Source organism: Chiloscyllium plagiosum, unplaced genomic scaffold, assembly GCF_037043375.1.
Source record: "Chiloscyllium plagiosum isolate Xiang-an unplaced genomic scaffold, Cpla_swu_hap1 HiC_scaffold_18, whole genome shotgun sequence".
In the NCBI taxonomy this organism is placed as follows: Eukaryota; Metazoa; Chordata; class Chondrichthyes; order Orectolobiformes; family Hemiscylliidae; genus Chiloscyllium; species Chiloscyllium plagiosum.
This window is the reverse complement of record NW_028270156.1, coordinates 6,690,712-6,712,039: the sequence shown is the minus strand read 5'-3', so window position 1 is coordinate 6,712,039 and position 21,328 is coordinate 6,690,712. Positions and strand designations below refer to the sequence as shown.

The following is a 21,328-nucleotide window of genomic DNA, read 5'->3' as shown; positions in this document are numbered from 1 at the left end:
ATGTAAAGTAATAGGGTAGGGGAATAGGTCAGGGTGGGTTATCTTTCAGAGGGTCAGTGTGAACTTGTTGAGCCGAAGGACCTGTTTCCACACAGTAGAGATTCTGTGATCCTAAGGATACCCAGGTCTCTTTTCGTACATCAACATTTCCCAATCTATCACCATTAAATAATGCTCTCCGATTCAGACTTTCCGACAACTTATAAACAATTTATCCTCACTGTACCCCACCTGCCATGCATTTGCAAATTGCTCAACTTTTCTAAATGACTTGAAGGTTATTTACATCCTGCTCCCTATTCTCAATCACATCCAGTTTTCTCAGTAAACCCATCACTATACATGGCAAATTGCTGAGGTTCCTGCAGTACCTCATTAGTCATTGCCTTCCAAAGTGACCCATTTATTCCTACTTTCGGTTTCTTGCCCGCTGACCAATTCTCGGTCTATAGCAATATTTTACCCCCAGGTCCATGCGCTTTGATCTCTTATATGGGACTTTATCAAAAGCTTCCTAACATCCAAATATATTACATCCACTGGTTCATCCCCATCTACTCTGCTAATCATATTCTCAAAAATATCTCCAGTAGGGTTGTCAAACACAATTCTCCCTTTCATAAATCTATGTTGCTTTGTGTAATACCATTGGTATCACTTAAATGCTCTGTAAGCACATCCTTTGATAAACATTTTATATTTATAAGCATTTTCCTACTACAGTTGTTTGGCTAGCTGCTCTGTAGTTCCCAGCTTTCTCTCTCCCTCCTTTTTTTAAACAGTGGGTGCAGATTTGCCAAAAGTAATTTGCAAACTAATTCCCAACAGTATTATTGTAAAAGTGGTTTGACCAGTCTAGATTAGATTAGATTACTTAGATTACTTACAGTGTGGAAACAGGCCCTTCGGCCCAACAAGTCCACACCGCCCCGCCGAAGCGCAACCCACCCATACCCCTACATTTACCCCTTACCTAACACTACGGGCAATTTAGCATGGCCAATTCACCTGACCTGCACATCTTTGGACTGTGGGAGGAAACCGGAGCACCCGGAGGAAACCCACGCAGACACGGGGAGAACGTGCAAACTCCACACAGTCAGTCGCCTGAGGCGGGAATTGAACCCGGGTCTCTGACGCTGCGAGGCAGCAGTGCTAACCACTGTGCCACCGTGCCGCCCAATAATGTAGATTAAAACCATCCCATGCTTACAGTGGCACCCTTGTGGCATGTAATTTGAATTTTCTTTTTACTGTCATTGGGGTAGCATGGTGGCTCAGTGGTTAGCACTGCCGCCCCACAGCGACCCAGGTTCGATTCCAGCCTCGGGCAACTCACTGTGTGGAGTTTGCACATTCTTCCTGTGTCTGCATGAGTTTCCTCCCAAACTCCAAAGATGTGCAGGCCAGGTGAATTGGCCATGCTAAATTACCCATAGTGTTAGGTGAAATAGTCAGAGGGGAAATGGGTTTGTCGGAGGGTCGGTGTTGGACTTGTTGGGCCGAAGGGCCTGTTTCTATACTGCAGGGAATCTAACCCAATTCCCCGTTACTGTCTGAAGGCCTATAGAAAACCTCCCACAATATGTTCCTTTCCTTGTTGCTGCAGAGCACCACCCAGACTGATTCACATCCAGATTTCCCGTGTCACTCTCACAAATGCAATTTCGTCTTTCACTAATGCTGCCATCCCACCTCCTTTTCCTATTCGCCTAACCATTTGAAGGATTGAATATCTCAGTTCTCACCCTTGTTCTCCCTAACTTTATACCCATTTACAAAATATTTGCGCTACTAATTCATCTACCATTTCATGAATGCTCCTGGCAGTTAGATAATTCCTGTAATGCTGGTAGGGGCTATTTGGCCTATTTATCCTGATCCTGCTGGAGCGTAGCCTGTCCAGATTCCACAGAATCAGTTCCAACGCCTCAAGAATCGAAATCCCTCCCTCTCAGGCCATCATTCCAGCCATGCATTCCACAAGTCTATTCTCCTATTCCTTACATCACTAGCCCCTGTCACTGGGAATGATCATTGGATTTCTATCTATGATGTCCTGCTTATCAATTTGTTTCCCAGCTCCCAATATTCTGTTTGCAGGATCCCCTCCCTCTATCACCATTTATCACTGGTAACAACATGGGTCGTGATCTGTCTGTTCTCCTATCTCTCTTCAGAATGCCCCACAGATACTCGCTGATAGCTCTGACCTTAGCATCAGAGAGGCAATGTACCATCCTGATGACACATCAGAAACATCCATCAGTTCTCCCTATGATAGAAACCCCTATCACTATTGTTTTACCATATTTTTCTCTCGCTCACCTAACCCCGTGCAGTGAAGCCACTCCTGATGCCATGGACTTGGCTCTCACTGCATTCCTCAGAGAAACCATCTCTGTCCATGCAGTATCCAAAACAGAAGATCTGCTTCAGAGGGAGATGGGCCGATGGGACTCCTGCACTACCTCCCTTTAATTAGTTTGCTAGTTGCCCATTTCCTGTCTATCTGGGCACTCTTTAACTGCAGTATGACCACCTCACTCTGTTGTCCACAAAGATCTCAAGTGTGCAAATACCCCTCATAATTCCAGCGTCTGCTTCAGATCGAAACTGCAGATTGTTGGTATGTACAGCAGGAACCAGTTCCTGCACACATCGCCTCTTGGACACAGGAAGGGGAGGTGCATTTCACTGGGCTGAGCTGTCCTGCCATAATTTACCCTTAAGTTACTCTCTTTCCACTTATTTCCTCTAGTTTAAAGAATATTAAATATATACCAAGGGCCCCACCTATTCATTTTGCTTTAAACACATTTTATTTAAAAAAACAAATTTTACTTTCAAGACTAAATTGTCAAAATACCCCGTCAAGCTTCCTGACCAAAGCTGCTATCCACTCATCTTGCACCAAGCTTATTTTCCCTGTTACATTGCTCAAGCATGTTTTCAAAACTCATCACTCCCAAAGTTCCTGTACTTGAAACGAACCTCTCATCAATTCACAGCCCTTAACTCTGCACCAGAGCACCACTGACAATGAATCTAACTTCCCTCATTTATCTTACTCATTATAAATACTGAGCCGATCTTTAAAACAGAAAAGACAAAGAGATTTTTCTCTCAGAGGGTCATAAATCTTGGAGCTCTCTTCCTCAGAATGGGTGTGGAAGCAGAGTCCTGGGACATTTTGAAGTCAGAGTTAGACAGTTTCTTGGGAAGTGGGTGTTGAATAATTGTTAAGAGTAGGTGGGAATGGTTTGAGCTTACAATGAGATCTTATTTAATGATGGAGCAGGCTCAAGGGACCAGATGGGCTGTGTCTGCTCATAGCTTTTATTCATTGACAGGATGAGAGCATCACTGGCTAGGCCAGCATTTATTGCCCATCCCTAATTGCTCTGAGGACAGATAAGAGTCAACCACATTGCTGTAGGTCTGGATTCACATTAAGCAAAACCAGGGAAAGATAGCAGTTTTTTTCCCTAAAATACATTACTGAATCAAATGGCTTTTCATCTTAATCAACAATGGATTTGTGATCATCATTATACTCTTAATTCCAGATTTAGTATTGAATTCAAATCCCACCATCTACCATGGCGATAATTTGAACTCAGGATTACCGAGGTCTCATAATGTAGCAATAATAACACTGTCGTGATTGGAATGAAGTCAGCCAGGTGGATCCCACAGAATATGAGTTCCCTGATTGGGGCTGTTAAACTGGATATAAACAGGAGTGTCAGGGCTGGGAGGTGTGTAGGGGCAAGCTGCCTTTAGTGGCCAGAAGGTGGGCACATGTGGGCCATTTGTTGGTTTTTTTGGGGGGGTCTGTATTCCAAGCCCTGCCTTTTTTTTAAACTGTTTATTTGATTGGATTTGACTTGTATGCGTTTATGTCTAACATTTTCTCTTGGGTGAGTTATACAGTAGTTGGATTTGGGGTTTGATTATCACCTGCATTTCCCCGTAAATTGATTGTACAGAGGGGTTTGGGGTTCAGTTCTCTCTTCCCATTTCCCTGTGGCTTGTTGTTTTCTTTATTACCTGTTGTCTTGGATCGGTTTGTATTGTGTACAGTTTAACAAAATATAAACAGAGTGTCACGCTGAGAGCTGGCTCTGGGGGAGATGGATCAGTGTCATACGTAAATAAAGGGGAACTTGGTGACAGAATACCAGCCTCCGTGATATTTCAAATACTGCTATGTCATTGCTGCCACATTAGGATGCATATTTTCAGTTGCACAACATTATTTGATAGCCATATTTCCTATGGTATAAAAGAAACTACACTTCAAAAACAATCCCCTGGCTGTAAGCCTCTTCAGGATTGACCAAGATTGTGAAACGTTTTGCAGAAATCTATGTCCTTTCTTTAACAGTCATACAGTTTCATACATTTATCCGTAAATGAACCATAGATTCCATTACACAATCAATTTAAATGTCAAAAAATCTTTATGACCTGATATGTCAAAAGAAGTTTCCGTGCAGTTTTCTATCTGGGTGAGTCAAGACCAAACAATTTTTAAAAATAGTATAACGTTTTCTCTCTGTATATCAAATTGCCGGGATATAGATCACATTACATTCAGTAATCTGTCTGCATATATCTGTCGCTCGACAGTGAACTATCATGCCAAGTGTTGCCAGTAAGATTAAGATTCGATGACACAAGAGTTTTATCATATGAAAAGCAGAGATGATGGAAAAATGTCACACTCATGTGTCAATATTAACGCTGACTCTTCCGAATGCTTCACATTCTGATTATGACGAGACTCCAAACAGCTGTTCTCACTAGTCTTCTTCATTATTTCATTAAGGAGACATCTTAAAATTGCAGAGAGTTCCTAGGAGATGAATGCTTTTCTATTTTAACACAGAATGAGATTTTATTTTACCAGACGGGGGTGGCACAGTGGTTAGCATTGTTGCCTTACAGTGCCAAGGATCTGGGTTCGATTTCAGCCTTGGGTGAATGTCTGTGTGGGGTTTGAACATTCTCCCTTTATCTGCGTGGGCTTTCTTTCAGGTGCTCTGGCTTCCTTCAACTATCCAAAGTTTGGCCATGCTAAATTGCTCTGCAGTATTCAGGAATGTGCAGGTTAGATGGGTTAGCCAGTAAATGTAGGGTCTTGGGGGATAAGATGGGTTTCAGTGGGTGAGTCGACAGGCCAAGTGGCCTCTGTCTACATTGTAGGGATTAAAAAGATTTAAAGCACATATCCAGGTAGAAAACAGTTCACTTTCAAAGTTTGATGGTCACTGATAGAGACAACCCTGTGGTGTATTTTAACTGCCCGACCTTCAACATTCCTAGTAGGATCGATAATTGGCCATATGTAATTATATCTTTGAAATGGATCTGCCTATAAACAAGTACAGAGTTTAATACAGAGTAAAACATATTCTTGAAAAGCAGTTCAATAGAAGGAATTGAGCCAAAGGAAGCTGATATAAGTTGGAAGTGGGCAGTTTGGAACGATGAAGCAAAAATTCTGCCTGCCCAGTGCAACTAGCTGAAGCAATCTGGGGGTCAGGTTTAATGGCTGTTTTAATGCAAATCCCATGGAACTGAAGCAACGTACAGAAAAATACTGTCACAACTGTGGATGCAGTCTTCTAAGAGTCCAGGCAATTTCACAATGTTACACTATAAGATGATACCCTCAAACTTCAAATAAAAACCGCAAGAACTCTGGATGCTGGAAATCAGAAGCAAACAAAACATTGCTGCAAATCAGAGTTAACATTGCGGGTTCAGTGACCCTTCCTCAGAACTCAGAGCTTACTCTGATTTCTCTCCACAGGTGCTGCCAGAACTGCTGAGCTTTTCCTTCAGATTTCTAACCTTTGAAATGAAGAGTCTGACCATTTTATGTCATTGGATCGTTTAGATAGGGACTCAGCTCGAGTCTGAGCATCTGCTTTCATTGCAATACACTTGCACTGTTTTCTGGCACATCATTATTTTTAATTCAGCATTACAAATTTATGCATATATTATTTTGTTCTCGGATAGAGTGACAGGTAGGTTTGGAGCTCTAATTTTCCAGGATCCCTTATCTACTTTAGGAACAGACTGCCTTGCTCCAAGTAAAGGTCAATTAATGACAAAAGGTCAGTGGTGACACACATTTAAGCTAGTAGGTTAAAAAATAACCTGAAGGGAACAGAGAGGGTTTCATTTTGAAGCAAAGCCAGTTATTCAGGCATTGCATGAAGTAGATTCAATGATAATTGTTTGGTCACACGGAACATTAACGTTGTTGTAAGGAGAGAAGAAATCGAAGCTCCCATTGAGCACTCATTACAACTAATATGCAGACTTGAGAAAAGGCTTAGGGAAAGAGAACATCAATTTATATAAAGAAGAAGCAGATGATAGAGTCATAGCGTCATACAATATGGAAACAGACCCTTCAATCCAATGATGCCAACCAGACATCCCAATCAGAACGAGTCCCATTTGCCAGGAATTGTCCCACATCCCTCTAAACCCTTCCTACTCATATACCCGTCCAGATGCCTTTTAAATGTTGTATCTGCACCAGCCTCCACCAGTTCCTCTGGCAGCCCATTCCTTGCACGCACCACCCTCTGTGTGAAAAAGTTATACCTCAGGTCCTTTTTAAATCTTGCCCCTTTCCCCTTAAACCTATGTTCTCTGGTTTTGGACTCCCCCACCCTTGTCTACTTACCCTATCCATGCCCTTTATGATTTTATAAACCTCTATAAGGTCACACTCCTCAGCCTCCGACGCTCCACAGAAAACAGCCCCAGCCTATTCAGCCCCTGCCTATAGCTCAAACCCTCCAAACCTGGCAACAACCTTGTAAATCTTTTCTACACCTCCTTAAGTTTAACAATATCTTTCCTTTAGAAGGGTGACCAGAGTTATACACAGTATTCTGGAAGTGGCCTCACCACGTTTAGAATACTGATGACTGGCTGTGCCATCATTGGCACAAAGCTGCAGCAAAAGGAGTTAACTATTTCTTGCACTGCTGTCCTGATGAGTGCAAAACAAAAAGCTTTGACTTCTTTCCTGCTTTAAGCAACATTTAATAATTTGCAGAAAGGAATTTGATAATTACATAAATATGATTTTTTTGCACGGATGGGATGGGATGTTATTGGTGCCGAACCAAGTTGGATAATTCATTCAAAGACTTAACAGGGGGCGAAACAGCCTCCTCCTGCACTGTCGCATCCATTCTGTCAACGGCTCTGTGAAGCTGCCAAATGCTCAGCATCAACCTCATCTGTAATAATGTCCATAAGGTCTTAGTCCCCTTCTCAATATCGATCCATGTCATGGTGACATCGGCCAAAATAAAGGAAAAGAGGGAGGACAGTAAAACAGTGTAGATAATAGTTTGCAAGTGTCAAGTTGCTTTTCTCTCTCAAACACACTATCACCCTCTACTGGCAGAAGTGAGAAGGGACCCTGCACTTTCACTGATATGAAACTGAACTTTGCACTCGAGCATATCCAAAGTTAAAAATCACACCGCACCAGGTTATAGTCCAACAGGTTTAATTGGAAGCACACTAGCTTTCGGAGCGCCGCTCCTTCATCAGGTGGAGCCTGATCCAAAGTTTTGCTATTCCTTCGTGTGAAATGTGCATTGGCCATTGCAAGTCTAATTAAATACAGCCTCAAACAATTTATTTTTGTAAAAAGAACTCAGAAAAGAGAAAAGTCCAATACATAAAAGGAGCGGTCTTGATGTGGTGATGGTGGTAAAACAGGTTGGGAGAGTAGATATTAAAGCAAAGGCTTTATCAATAGGGGTATAGTATGGAAGAATAAAGAAGCTGCAATGTACTTGTATAAAACACTAGTTTGACCCCAAATGGAGTATTGTGCACAATTCTGGTTGACCTGCTAGAAGAAGGAAATTGTCAAATTTGAGACGGTTCAGAAAAGATTTACCAAAATTCGAGGTATAGTGGACTGAATTAGGTTATCTAAGATTACAAGGGGATGTTGATCAATTGAACCAATGGGCTGAGGAGTGGCAGATAGAGTTTAATTTGTATAAACGCGAGGTAAAGCATTTTGGTAAAACAAACAAGGGCAAGATTTATACAATTAATACTGGGTAGTGCTGTTGAACAGAGTCCCCGAGGGGTTCAGATACATAGTTCATTGAAATTTGCGTCAAAGATAGGAAGAATGGTGAAGAAGCCGTTTAGACGCTTGCTGTCATTGCTCTGACCATTGAATATAGGAGTTGGGACATCATGCTGAGGTTGCATAGGACTTTGGTGAGGCCACTTTAGGAGTACAATTCTGGTTGCTATAGGAAGGATATTATTAAATTGGAAAGGGTTCAGAAACAATTTACCAGAATGCTGGAAAGCAGGGGTAAAGTGGGACTAGAGGAATGGCAAAGTATTTTTGGAAGTACAGATTCTTCTATACTGTATGGAACTCAAAATCACAAGAGGTCTATATAGATTAATCAGGGAGAAAGATACTCATGAACGAGCGAGCACAAGTTTAAAGTAGTTGGTCAAAGAAGTAGAGGCAATATGAGAAACACCTTGCTCACATAACACGTGGTTAGGATTATGGAGTCTGCTGCCTAAAGCTGTGGTGCAGGCAGAATTAATCAAAACTTTTAAAAGGGATTTAGACTGTTATCTGTAAAGAAAGAACGTGCAAGACTATGGAAAGAAGGCCGAGAGATGGCATGAAGCGAAATGATCCCTTGGAGAGCTGACACACATACAATGGGCCAAATGGCCTTCCTCTGGGTAATAACAATCCTGGCATTCGGTGATCTTGAAAGGTGCACTGCAAATACTTTCTACTCCTTCACACACATTATATCCAGACAATGTATTACATTTTCAGTTCCTTGCCAAAGATACATTTTCCTTTTACTGGAGCCTTTGACGTTTCCCTGAAATACATTCCCATAGGTATCAGGGAAATGTTGGACAAGTGTCTATTTTACATATGTAGGAACTGTCACTGGATTTTGGCAAATGCTTGACAACAGACAGAGCACAACTAAGTTCAGAGCCATCCCCATGCTCAGATCCCCCTTGTGCATTTCCAGGAGGGGTCACAGGAGCAATGAAAATCAGCAGATGCTTCCCTTTCAAAGGAAGTGCGATCACTTTGCCGGATTCTGGAGACCAATGCCCCGTTCAGGGAGGGTCCTGGGCCATGCCAGGACTTTCTGACCTAGGGTAGCGAGGTCACTTGTCTTACCCATACCAAAGGCACAGCTGAAATCAGCTAACTCAGTGCAAACTGGGCATCAAATATGGGAAACCCCCCCCCCTACACTGGAAGACTGAAATAGAACTGTTAGCTCAGTGTCAATTCAGCATTGTTTCTCATTTTCTTGCATTGCCTTTTTGATTTCTCTGGATCAGTAATTTACAGTCACAAAACTTAAAAGCCAAAGGTGATAAGGAAAGCTTTAAAACCCACAATTGGACTTTGTATGTAGACAGAAAGTGCTTCTGCAATTATAAACAAAGCAATGGAGGCCCAAATCCAGCGTAAAGCTCCCAAACTCAGCACCTAGTATTTTTTGCAAGAGGTGGGGGTTGTGGCAGGTAGAATGGTGTTGGATTTTAATTTGCACATCAAGAATATTAAAGTGCTGCTGTCTTGGACTGAGTCGAGAGTGGGGTGCTGGAAAAGCGCAGCAGATCAGGCAGCATCCAAGAAGCAGGAGAATTGACGTTTCAAGCATAAGCCCTTCATCAGAAAATGGTCTTATACCGTAAACATTGATTCTCCTGCTCCTCGGATGTTGCCTGACCTGCTGTGCTTTTCCAGCACTACACTCGCGACTCTGATCTCCAGCATCTGCAGTCCTCACTTTCTCCTGTCTCAGACTGGAATATATTTTCAATGGTGAGATCCCCATGGCTTGTACGCTTTGCACCCAGCAGAAGAAGGTCAATAGCTGACAGATTTCTTTGTAGAAGGAAGGTATCACTTTGGAGTGATATCATAACCTCTGGGATATGGTCTTAGAACACCTTTAGCAGCAAGAAGTTGCCCTTTTGAATAGGTTAGGTGCCCTCTGGGATTGTTAAAAGCGGTCAGGCTTGTGTATAAAAATTGTGTACACTCATTTGAACTGTAAGAGACCTCTCAAAAGGACCTCTTCAGTTCAAAGAAAGAAAGAAGAAGGAATAATACTACACAGGAACAGGCCCTTCAACCCTCCAAGCCTGTGCCCTTCCATACTAAAACTGTCTTCACTTACAGGATCCATATCCCTCTATTCCCTTCCTATTCTGTATTTGTCCACCTGCTTCTTGAATGCTGCGATTGTGTCTACTTCCACCCCTCCTCTGGCAGCGCGTTCCAGGCACTCACCACCCTTTGTGTGAAAAACCTGCCTTGCACATCTCTTGTGAACATCTCCCTTCGCACCTTGGACCTGTATCCCCTAGTAATGGACCCCTCCACCCTGGGAAAAAGCCTATACTTTCCACTCTATCCATAGCCATTCATAATCTTATAAACTTCTATCAGGTCACCCCTCAACCTCCATGCCAGGAAACATCTTGGTAAACCTTTTCTGCACCCTCTCCAAAGCTTCTGGTAGTGTGGTGGCCAGAGTTGTATGCAACATTAGATTAGATTAGATTAGATTAGATTCCCTACAGTGTGGAAACAGGCCCTTCGGCCCAACAAGTCCACACTGACCCTCCGAACAGCAACCCACCCAGATCCATTCCCCTATATTCACTCCTGACTAATGCACCTTACAATACAGGCAATTTAGCATAGCCAATTTAACTGACCTGCACATCTTTGGACTGTGGGAGGAAACCCACTCAGACACGGGGAGAATGTGCAAACTCCACACAGACAGTTGCCTGAGGTAGGGAATTGAACCCGGGTCCCTGGCGCTGTGAGGCAGCAGTGCTGACCACTAAGCCACCGTGCTACCCACAATATTCCAAATGAGGCTGAACTAAAGTTCTATAAAGCTGCAGAATAACTTGTCTACCATATATTTAAAGTCCCTTCCAATGAAGGCAAGCATGCCATAGGCCTTTTTTACTACCTTATCTACCTGCACTGCCATCTTCAGTGATCTGTGGACCTGCACATCCAGATCCCTCTGTATATCAATATTCCTAAGGGTTCTACCATTCACTGTATAATTTCCACCTCTAGTTGACCATCCAAAATGCATCACCTCATATTTTTCTGGAGTAAACTCCATCTGCCATTTTTCTGCCCTTGTCTCCAACTGATCTATATCCTGCTGTATCCTCTGACAATCCTCCTCACTACCTGCAACTCCACCAAACTTAGTAATGTCTGCAAACTTGCTAATTAGATGAGCTCATTTCCTCCAAATCACTTCTGTGGATCACGAATAGCAGAGGTCTCAGCACTGATCTCTGTGGAACATCATTAGTCATGGTCCTCTATTCTGAAAAGCATCCTTCCACCGCTACCTTCTGTCTCCTATGACAAAGGCAGTTCTGTATCCATCTTACCAGCTCACTCCTGATACCATGTGACTTCACCTTTTGTACCAGTCTGCTATGAGGGACCTTGTCAAAGGCTTTCCTGAAGTCCATGTAGACACTACCAACCAGTTTTCCCTCATCAATCAAAGAACATAGAACTTTACAGCGCAGTACAGGCCCTTTGACCTTCATTGTTGCGCAGATCTGTGAAAATAACCTGATGCCCATCTAAGCTATACTGTTCTATTATTATCCATATGTATTCCAATGCCCATTTAAATGCCCTTATTTTGGCAAATCTACTACTGTTGCAGGCAGGCTGTTCCACACTCTTACAACTCTCTGAGTAAAGAAACTACCCCTGATATCTGTCCTAAATCTATCACCTTTCAATTTAAAGCTATATCCCATTTTGTTAGCCTTCACCAACCTAGGAAAAAGGCTCTCACTGTCCACCCTGTCTAACCCTCCGATTATCTTATACATCTCGATTAAATCACCTCTCAACCCTCTTCTCTCCAACGAAAATGGCCTCAGTTCCCTCAGTCTTTCCTCGTAAGACGTTACCTCCATACCAGGCAACATTCTAGTAAATCTCCTCTGAACCCTTTCCAAAGCTTCCACATCCTTCCTATAATGCAGTGACCAGAACTGTACGCAATACTCCAGGTGCGGCCTTACCAGTGTCTTGTACAGCTGAAGCATGACCTCATGGCTCCAAAACTCAATTCCCTTACCAATAAATGCCAACACACAATATGCCTTCTTAACAACCCTATCAGCCTGGGTGGTAGCTTTCAGGGATTTATGTACCTGGACACCGAGATCTCTCTGTTCATCGACACTGCCAAGAATCTTACCATTGCCCAGTACTCTGCATTATTGTTACATTCTGAAGTGAATTACCTCACACTTTTCCACATTAAACTGCATTTGCTGCTTCTCAACCCAGCTCCGCAGCTTATCTATGTCCCTCTATAACCCCCAATATCCTTCAGCACTATCCACAACTCCTCTAACCTTAATGTCATCCGCAAATTTACTAACCCATCCTTCTATGCCCACATCCAGATCATTTAAAAATGACAAACAGCAGTGGCCCCAAAACAGATCCTTGCGGCACACCACTAGTAACTGAGCTCCAGGATGTCTTCTTTCAGCTCGGCAATTTCTGATCTAAACCATTAAATTACCTTCAATCCCGAAATTCTGTATTTTGTGCAATAGCCTACCACGTGGAACCTTATCAAATGCCATACTGAGTTCATGTGCACCACATAACCACTTTACCTTCATCTACCTGTTTTGTCACCTTCTCGAAGAACTCAATAAGATTAATGAGGCACGACTTTCCCTTCACAAAACCAATCATCTTCATCAAGTTAATGAGGCACAACATCCCCACACAAAACCCCACACAAAACCCCACACAAAACCCCACACAAAACCCTACACAAAACCCTACACAAAACCCTACAGTCTCTCGCTAATCAGTCCATTTGCTTCTAAGCGTGTACAGATCTTGTCCCTGAGAATCTTTTCCAATGATTTCCCTCCCACCGACATGAGGCTCACGGGCCTGTCATTTCCTGGATTATCCATGTTACCCTTCTTAAACTGCGCCTGAGGTCAAAGAGGGTGTAAAAATGCCTTTTAATGCTCCAATAATCTGCTCTCTCACCTCACTCAATATTCTGGGATAGATCCCATCAGGAACAAGGACTTACCTACCTTAGTGCTTTTTAAGACACACACCACCTCCTCCTTTTTAATAGCATCTTGGCTTAGAAATTCCCCGCCCCGAGATCATCCACCACCAATTCCTTCTCTCTGGTGAAAACTGACACAAAGTATTTGTTTAGGATCTCACCAACCTCTTCTGGCTCCACACATAGATTTCCTCCTTTGTGCTTCAGTGGGCTAACCCTTTCCCTGGATACGCTCTCGATTTTTATATAAGTATAAAAAGCCTTGGGATTCTCCCAAGCTCTTCCTGAAGAAGGGCTAATGCCCGAAACATCGATTCCTGTTCCCTAGATGCTGCCTGACCTGCTGCGCTTTTCCAGCAACACATTTCCATTCTCCTTAATCCTGTTTGCTAACAACTTTTCACGACCACTTTTAGCCCTTCAAATTCCTTGTTTATATTCTTTCTTACTTTCCTTACATACTTCAAGGGCTTTGTCAGTTCCAATCGTCCTTGATTATGAGGTTGACAACCACCTGATGAAGGAGCAACACTCCGAAAGCTAGTGCTTCCAATTAAACCTATTGGACTATAACCTGGTGTTGTGAGATTTTTAACTTTATACACCCCAGTCCAACACCAGCATCTCCAAATTATGCAAGCAAGATATTTAAAACCATGACTCTGAATATTTGAAACAAAAAGCCACCTGCAGTGTTGAAAAAAATCAGTGCTTGCTATTTCATTCTTTCCACTGTCATAAACTGAGAATTATACATCCAGGATTAGCTCTGGATAACTGATTTCACAACTTTTCATTATCATAGTGGGGTACCTGTCAGTTCATAGTCTGCCAGCTCCAAGGTGGTTATAAACACTTTGAAGTGGGACTATTAATTCAAAGATTAACTTTAAAAATAATTAAACATTAAAGATAGATGAGATTTTATCAATGAGAGTGTTGTTTTTCAAAATAGTGAGCTCATTGTTCACAATTTATTTAGTCTCAGTATGTTTCCTGAGGTATGGCCATGATGGATAGCATGGTAAAGGCAAGTGCAAATGGTGATGGTTCTCAGCTGACACAAGGACCATGGGGCATAGATTAGCAGGAAACCTATCAGGGGCAGTGGGTAAGTAGTAACTATGAAGTGATGTGGCTGGCAGATGGGAATGTAGAATCTTGGGGTAGGCGAAGGATGTAAGTAACAAGGGCAAGAAGGTGGTCAGTTACCTTATTTCTTTTCCCATTGCTCTGCACCACGTCCTTTTCCATCCCCACCAACCTCTGCATGTTTTGCAAGGTTGTCTGCCAGAATTCCTACAAGACTCAGCCCTAACCACACCCCATCCCAGGGTGCTTTCTGCTGCACTGGGTTTGCAGAGCCCAGAATTCTCCCAAATCTGTGCTTGCAGCCAGAAAGCAAAAGTTCAGACCATAGTTTCAACTTCAATTTACAAAACAATTGCCACATCCTCAGAATACCCAAAGTGTTTCCTGAATTTCATAAATTCTGAAGAAGGGTCACTCAACCCGAAAAGTTAACTCTGTTTCTCTCTCTACAGATGCTGCCAGAACTGCTGAGCTTTCCAGCAAATTTCTGTTTTTATTTCAGATTTCCATCATCTGCAGTTCTTTCATTGTTTTTTTTTGTCATGAATTTTTGTTGTTTTTGTCAGAAAGACGAACAGCAAACCCAAACTTATCAATGCAGCCCATATCACTCAACAAAAATACATAGCAAACAAACCACACTCAAAAAGCTCTATCATTTGCAAACAAGTAAAGATACGTCAATCTGCTTGGTTGAGGAACAATTAATTGGTCAGGACAACAGTTTCTATTCTAAAAGCAGAATACTGGCAGATGCTAGAGATCTGAAATAAAAGCAGAAAGTGCTGTACAAGCTCAGCAGGCAATACAGCATCTGTCGACACAGAAACAGTTAATATTTCAAGTCCAATATGACTCTCCTTTGGAAGCACACTGTAAAATAGCTACAGGACTCGAAACATTAATTCTGTTTCTCTCTCCACAGACGCTGCCAGACCTCGTGAGCTTCTCCAGCACATTCTGTATTTTTTAAAGACGTTCTGAACCCGTGCTTGGAATTGTGCAACAGCAGCTTTTATATCTGCCTGAGCAAGGAGACAGGACTTGATTGTCGTTCATTCAAAAGACAGCACTGCAGAGAGAGGAAGACTGCTTCGGACTGCACTTAACGGTATTCCGCTCTCATGTCCTTGCATAGGGTGACAGGGTTTAAACTGAGGTAAGACTCAGCAAAATGGAACCCAACTGGCACCTACAATGTGAATGTACAAGTGCGAATGGTTGTACCTTTCTCATTACTTGCCGCTGGGTTGTGAGCAGATTTGGATTTATCAAAGTTGTTGAAGCTCTGACTGCGCCTGTTGCTTGCATTGGTGCATACACGAGCCTTGTTGTCGCTGCCAGCAGCTGACAATCTTGTAGTGGGGGCTGGAAGCCTGGAGACAAACAGATAAAAAGAGGAAATAGTGAGCTCAACTTAGAATAAGAAATAGTGGACCCAACTGAAAACAGTAAATAAAGAGCCCAACTGAAAATCACTGGCACAGGACAATACCACAAGAAACAAAACTGTTATCGACAGAAAACTTGAACAAACCAAACAGCACACACTGGGTTCTGAATTGCGGCTGATTTCCCAACAATGGCATAAACACAGTACTAAGATCAGGGGGTGGAAATCAAACCACAGGGCTATTAAAAATGCTTGAAGGAACTAAAATGAAAGCTCTGAGAAAACGCAGAGTTAGTGAATACAAATCTGGTTCTGAACTTAACGTTGCTGGCAGACCAATTAATAACTCAATTCATAAACACAGTCAATTAACTGAGCTTTCTCTGCTTGTAAAAGAAACAAGAATGGGAGGGCACAGGCTTAACATGATGTGCAAAAGAAGCAAAGGTGATATGATGAAGAAAAAACTTTTTCACACAACGAGTAGTTAGTTAGTGGAATGTACTACCTGGAAATGTAGTGGAGGCATTGAAGATGGGCACTGGATAGTTCTTTAGATACAAATGGCATGCAGAGATATGGAGAAAAGGCAGAAGACTGGCAGTAGGTAATACAGCCAAACCAGATAATAGACCTTGTGCTAGCACAATGAACTGAATAACTTCCGTCTGCATCACAATGATTCCGTAATTCCGTAAAAACACTTGGAAGGAGATCTTGACCTTTATAATAAAGGAAATGGAAGAATCCCCCGTACCATGGCATTCAGGTTTTTAGGTAAACTGAGACTCTGCAAATTGTATAAATTCAGGATACTGAATGTGACAATACTAAAGACCACTCACTACCAGCTTCATTTCATACTCTCAGCAACTTTTGAAGCAAGCCTGAGGGAGTATGGGAAAGGGCCTGCACTTTAATATTCTTCAGCTTGCTCTGCAACACCAAAGGATCAGTGTTTGAACTCTGGCCACTAATACACATTTTCAATTTATACCCAAGCTGGTTGATCCCCTAATAGTCAGAGGGAAATTGAGAAACAAATTTGGAAGGAGATTTCAGTTATCTGTAAAAATAATAGGGTGGTTATGGTAGGGGAGTTTAACTTTCCAAACACAGACTGGGACTGCCATAGTGTTAAGGGTTTAGATGGAGAGGAATTTGTTAAGTGTGTACGAGAAAATTTTCTGATTCAGTATGTGGATGTACCTACTAGAAAAGGTGCAAAACTTGACCTATTCTTGGGAAATAAGGCAAGACAGATGACTGAGGTGTCAGTGGGGGAGCACTGTGGGGCCAGCGACCATAATTCTAGCAGTTTTGAAATAGTGATGGAAAAGGATAGATCAGATCTAAAAGTTGAAGTTCTAAATTGGAGGAAGGTCAATTTTGATGGAATTAGGCAAGAACTTTCAAAAGCTGATCGGGGGCAGATCGTTGCAGGTAAAGGGACGGCTGGAAAATAGGAAGCCTTCAGAAATGAGATAACGAGAGTCCAGAGACAGTATATTCCTGTCAGGGTGAAAGGAAAGGCTGGTAGGTATAGGGAATGCTGGACGACAAAAGAAATTAAGGGTTTGGTGAAAAGAAAGAAGCATATGTCAGGTATAGACAGGATAGATCGAGTGAATCCTTACAAGAGTATAAAGGCAGTAGGAGTATACATAAGTGGGAAATCAGGAGGGCAAAAAGGGGGCATGAGATAGCTTTGGCAAATAGGGTTAAGGCGAATCCAAAGGATTTTTACAAATATATTAAAGACAAAAAGGTAACTACGGAGCGAATAAGGCCCCTGAAGAAGGGCCTGTGCCCGAAACGTCGAATCTCCTGTTCCCTGGATGCTGCCTGACCTGCTGTGCTGTTCCAGCAATAAAGTTTCAACTTTGATCTCCAGCATCTGCAGACCTCACTTTCCCCTCAAAGATCAGCAAGGCGGCCTTTGTGTGGAGCCGCAGGGAAATGGGGAGATACTAAATGAGTCTTTTGCATCAGTGTTTACTGGTACATGGAAGAGGCTGGAGGATTTGAGCTATAGGGAGAGGTTGAATAGGCTGGTGCTGTTTTCCCTGGAGCGTCAGAGGCTGAGGGGTGACCTTATAGAGATTTATAAAATCATGAGGGGCATGGATAGGATAAACAGGCAAGGTCTTTTCCCTGGGGTAGGAGAGTCCAGAACTAGACGGCATAGGTTTAGGGTGAGAGGGGAAAGACATAAAAGTGACCTAAGGGGCAACGTCTTCACGCAGAGGGTCGTACGTGAATGGAATGAGTTGCCATGGAAGTGGTGGAGGCTAGTTCAATTGCAACATTTAAAAGGCATTTGGATGGATAGATGAATAGGAAGGGTTTGGAGGGATATCGGCCAAGTGCTGGCAGGTAGGACTCAATTAGGTTGGGATATCTGGTCGGCATGGACGAGTTGGACCGAAGGGTCTGTTTCCATGCTGTACATCTATGACTCTCTGGTTGATGTCATGTTTGTGATGAGATAATACATACATGCGGCATTCTGGTACATCAATAACATCCAACTTATCAATCAAAACAATTAAAATGTTAAACTGCTTCTGTATTTTTACAATGCTGAAGACTTTGAGACAGTGCTATCCACAGTTCCTGCTCAGGGCTGTGTACTGAGTAAGCATGAAACCCAGTTAAGCCATCAATAAATGGAGCTTTGAGTCACACAGTGGATGTGCATCTTCATACACCTGCAATTTCCCAAAGGATCCACAAATTTATTAAACACGCAGCTGCTGTTTGAGTCTCAGCTTCGCCCAGGATCAGACTCAGATGCAGTCTCAATTGTGAAGTTGCACAGTTTGATATCTGACTGACAAGCACCATCATGGCTAATCAATAAGGTGAGGTCACTCAGGTGGAGTATCAGAGAGTGATGAGCAGGGGGAATCAATCAGTTCAGGGGATAAGTGGGGTAATCGGTGGGAGGTATGCTCAATATTTTACCACACTTCAACTGAATATGATACAATTTTTTTCAAATAAAGTAAAATACTCTGGTGCCTGAAAATCTGAAATAAAAATAGCAGAAATCAGCAGGTCTGACAGCAATCTGTGGGCAGAGAAACAGAATTAATCACTCAAGTCTGGCATGGACTTGGGACTCAAAGCAAGGCCTTGGAGTTGAAACATTAAATCTGTTTCTCCTTCTATAGGTCCTGAGTTTCTCCAGCAATTTCCTTGTTTATTATTGCAATTTTTTCAGATGGGTAGGTACAGGTGGATGTATACCTACTGTTAATAGCACTACAGTAAAGATGATGGTGCAAATTTAGTAAGTTAGGTAAATGCTTGGCCATGCATGCACAGTCAAATCAGACACCTCTAATGCTAGAAGCGATCAGTGGGCTAAAAGCAAGCAACACCAGCTGACCTAGAGGTCTTTCTTTGATTGGGCGCATATCTTGTGCTTTTGCTTTGGGAGGATAACCTGGATGACACACTGTGACAGAGAAGAAGAAAGAAGAAAATGATCATGAATAAAGGATAGACCATGAGAGTACAGCAAGACCAAAGAACATGCAACATGAACCTTTATCGCACTTCCATCACTTCAATGCTCAAATTTTCACTCAATTCAACCTGAGACATCATAAGCCATGAAGCAAACACTACCCAAATATTATGTACATAGAGATTGTACAACAGAGTGGCCATTCTGTCTTCACTGGAAGTACAAAGAAGGGCAAATAGTTTGATAATTGACCTATAATAGAAGTCCAAAAATGCCACTGCTGTTTATGCCAAGGAGCCTCCAAGCCAATCAAGGAATGATGAGCTTGACTCCTGAATGATGTCTCTGGGATGATGACTTTAGAATGATGACTCCAGAATGAAAACTCTTGAATGATGACCCCAGAATGATCACTCCAGAATAATGTCTCTAGAATGATGACTCCTGAATGTTGACACAAATTCTGACACAAAGGTGGATGCATTCAAATTTAAAGGAGAAACATGAATTCATGGTGAGGATGAAACTTCTTTTTTGTAGAAGATGGTGAACAAATGGAGTAGTCTACACAGAGGAGCAATGAAAGCAGAAAATGTTTGAAATTTAACAGGACAACAGTTACATTTTTCTAGGATGAAGATAATTGAACCTGTGGTGTTGGTACATTGGGCATATCTAATCCTATATAATTTGATATTCTAAGCCAATTAGAGCATAGATGGAGAAAGGTTTGATAATATAAGTTATTAATGAGAAACCCTGATGCCCTGGAACAAATCCAAGAGTCACAAAGCATTGGGAGGAATTTCATAACGAAAGTTTCTTTGTGAAATTGACACATCTCCATGTTCCACGAGTAAGAGTAAGGCATTGCTGGGGGATGCACAAGTCTGCACCAGCTCATGGGCTTGACAAATAAAAATGTGCACTGATGCTTTTTCCTGATCTTCATTTTTGTACTCTTTGCAGTGCAACATCTTATAAAGAGAAACAGTGTATTACCATTTAACACACCACATCCATTGGAAAAGGAAAACCAAGCACGATGCAAAACTGACTGACTTTTTTCATCAGTGACAAGTTAAACTTGGAGTTGAACTCCCAAAAGTCGACAACATGCTTTCTGATATATTCCATGTCTTGTAGACAGCTACCTGAGAAAAACATAGTGCTCTGATACCTTGTACTTTCGAATAAACCTGTTGGACTTAATTTGGTGTTGTGTGATTTTTAACTAAATGCAGAATAAAGAGGAACCTTCATGCTGAGGAGCACTGCCCAAGCAATGTGGTTTTTCTGAGCATAGCATCAGCCAAATACAATGCCAAACAGTGGCTTAATCCCCTCCACTAACTAGATAGATGTCAATGAGAAAATAGGTGCCCATTCAGAGCTGGGGGAAAAAAAGTCAGAAAATTAAATCAGCTTTGTATCTGCCTTGTGCACCTCCCAACAGGGAAACAATTCTAGTTTAAAGCTGGAACATATCAATTGATCATACTCTTAAATTCAGTTTGTTGCTTAAAATGAGGGCAAATACAATTAGGCGAAGAAAGAAAATCATCTCATAAATAGACTGGTGGCTCTCCTACTCAGGCCAACAAGAGGCTGGAAAATATAGACATGCATAGGAACTTTGTTGTTCTTGTCAGGAAGTAACTGAAAGCTTAAATGAATAGCAAGCTATTAGGAAGGCTATTGGAATGTTAACCTTTATTGCAACAGAATTTCAAGGCAGGAGTAGTGAAATCTTCCTTTGGTCATATAGGAGCTTCTTTAGACCATATCTGGATTACTATGTGCAGTTTTGGTCTCCTTATCTCAGGGATGATATCATTGCTGTTGAGGCAGTGCAACAAGACTTGCTCCTGTGATGGTGGGACTGAGTTATGGAGAGAGACTGGGCTAGTATTCTCTGGAGTATGGAAGAATGAGAGGTGATCTCATTCAATGTATAAAAATGCTTAAAGGGATAGACAGGGTAGACGCAGGCAAGGTGTGTCTCTTGATTGGGGAATCTAGAACCAGGGGCACAATTTAAAAATAAGAGGGAGGTGTCTCTTAGGTCCGAAATCAGGAAAATCTTTGTTTTAAACGAATGTACATCTTTGGAAGTCTACCCCACAGGGTTATGGAAGCTTAGACTATGAGTACATTTAAGTAGAGATTTAGAGATTT

The 21,328-nt window shown here is 42.1% G+C and overlaps 1 protein-coding gene across 12 annotated transcripts in view; it reads right to left on the bottom strand.

The window, feature by feature from the left end:
• nav2a (neuron navigator 2a) overlaps window positions 1-21,328 on the bottom strand; it is a 1,144,654-nt gene that overhangs the window by 365,176 nt on the left and 758,150 nt on the right. For 10 of the 12 annotated variants that reach the window (XM_087996268.1, XM_087996269.1, XM_043705373.2 and 7 more), the window contains exons 6-7: window positions 19,070-19,138; window positions 15,510-15,658 (exon numbers count right to left, since the gene is read on the bottom strand). In XM_087996268.1, coding sequence (XP_087852394.1) covers window positions 15,510-15,658; window positions 19,070-19,138 — 218 coding nt within the window. The remainder of the gene's footprint in view (window positions 1-15,509; window positions 15,659-19,069; window positions 19,139-21,328) is intronic. The other 2 variants (XM_087996266.1, XM_043705383.2) reach the window with 1 other exon arrangement.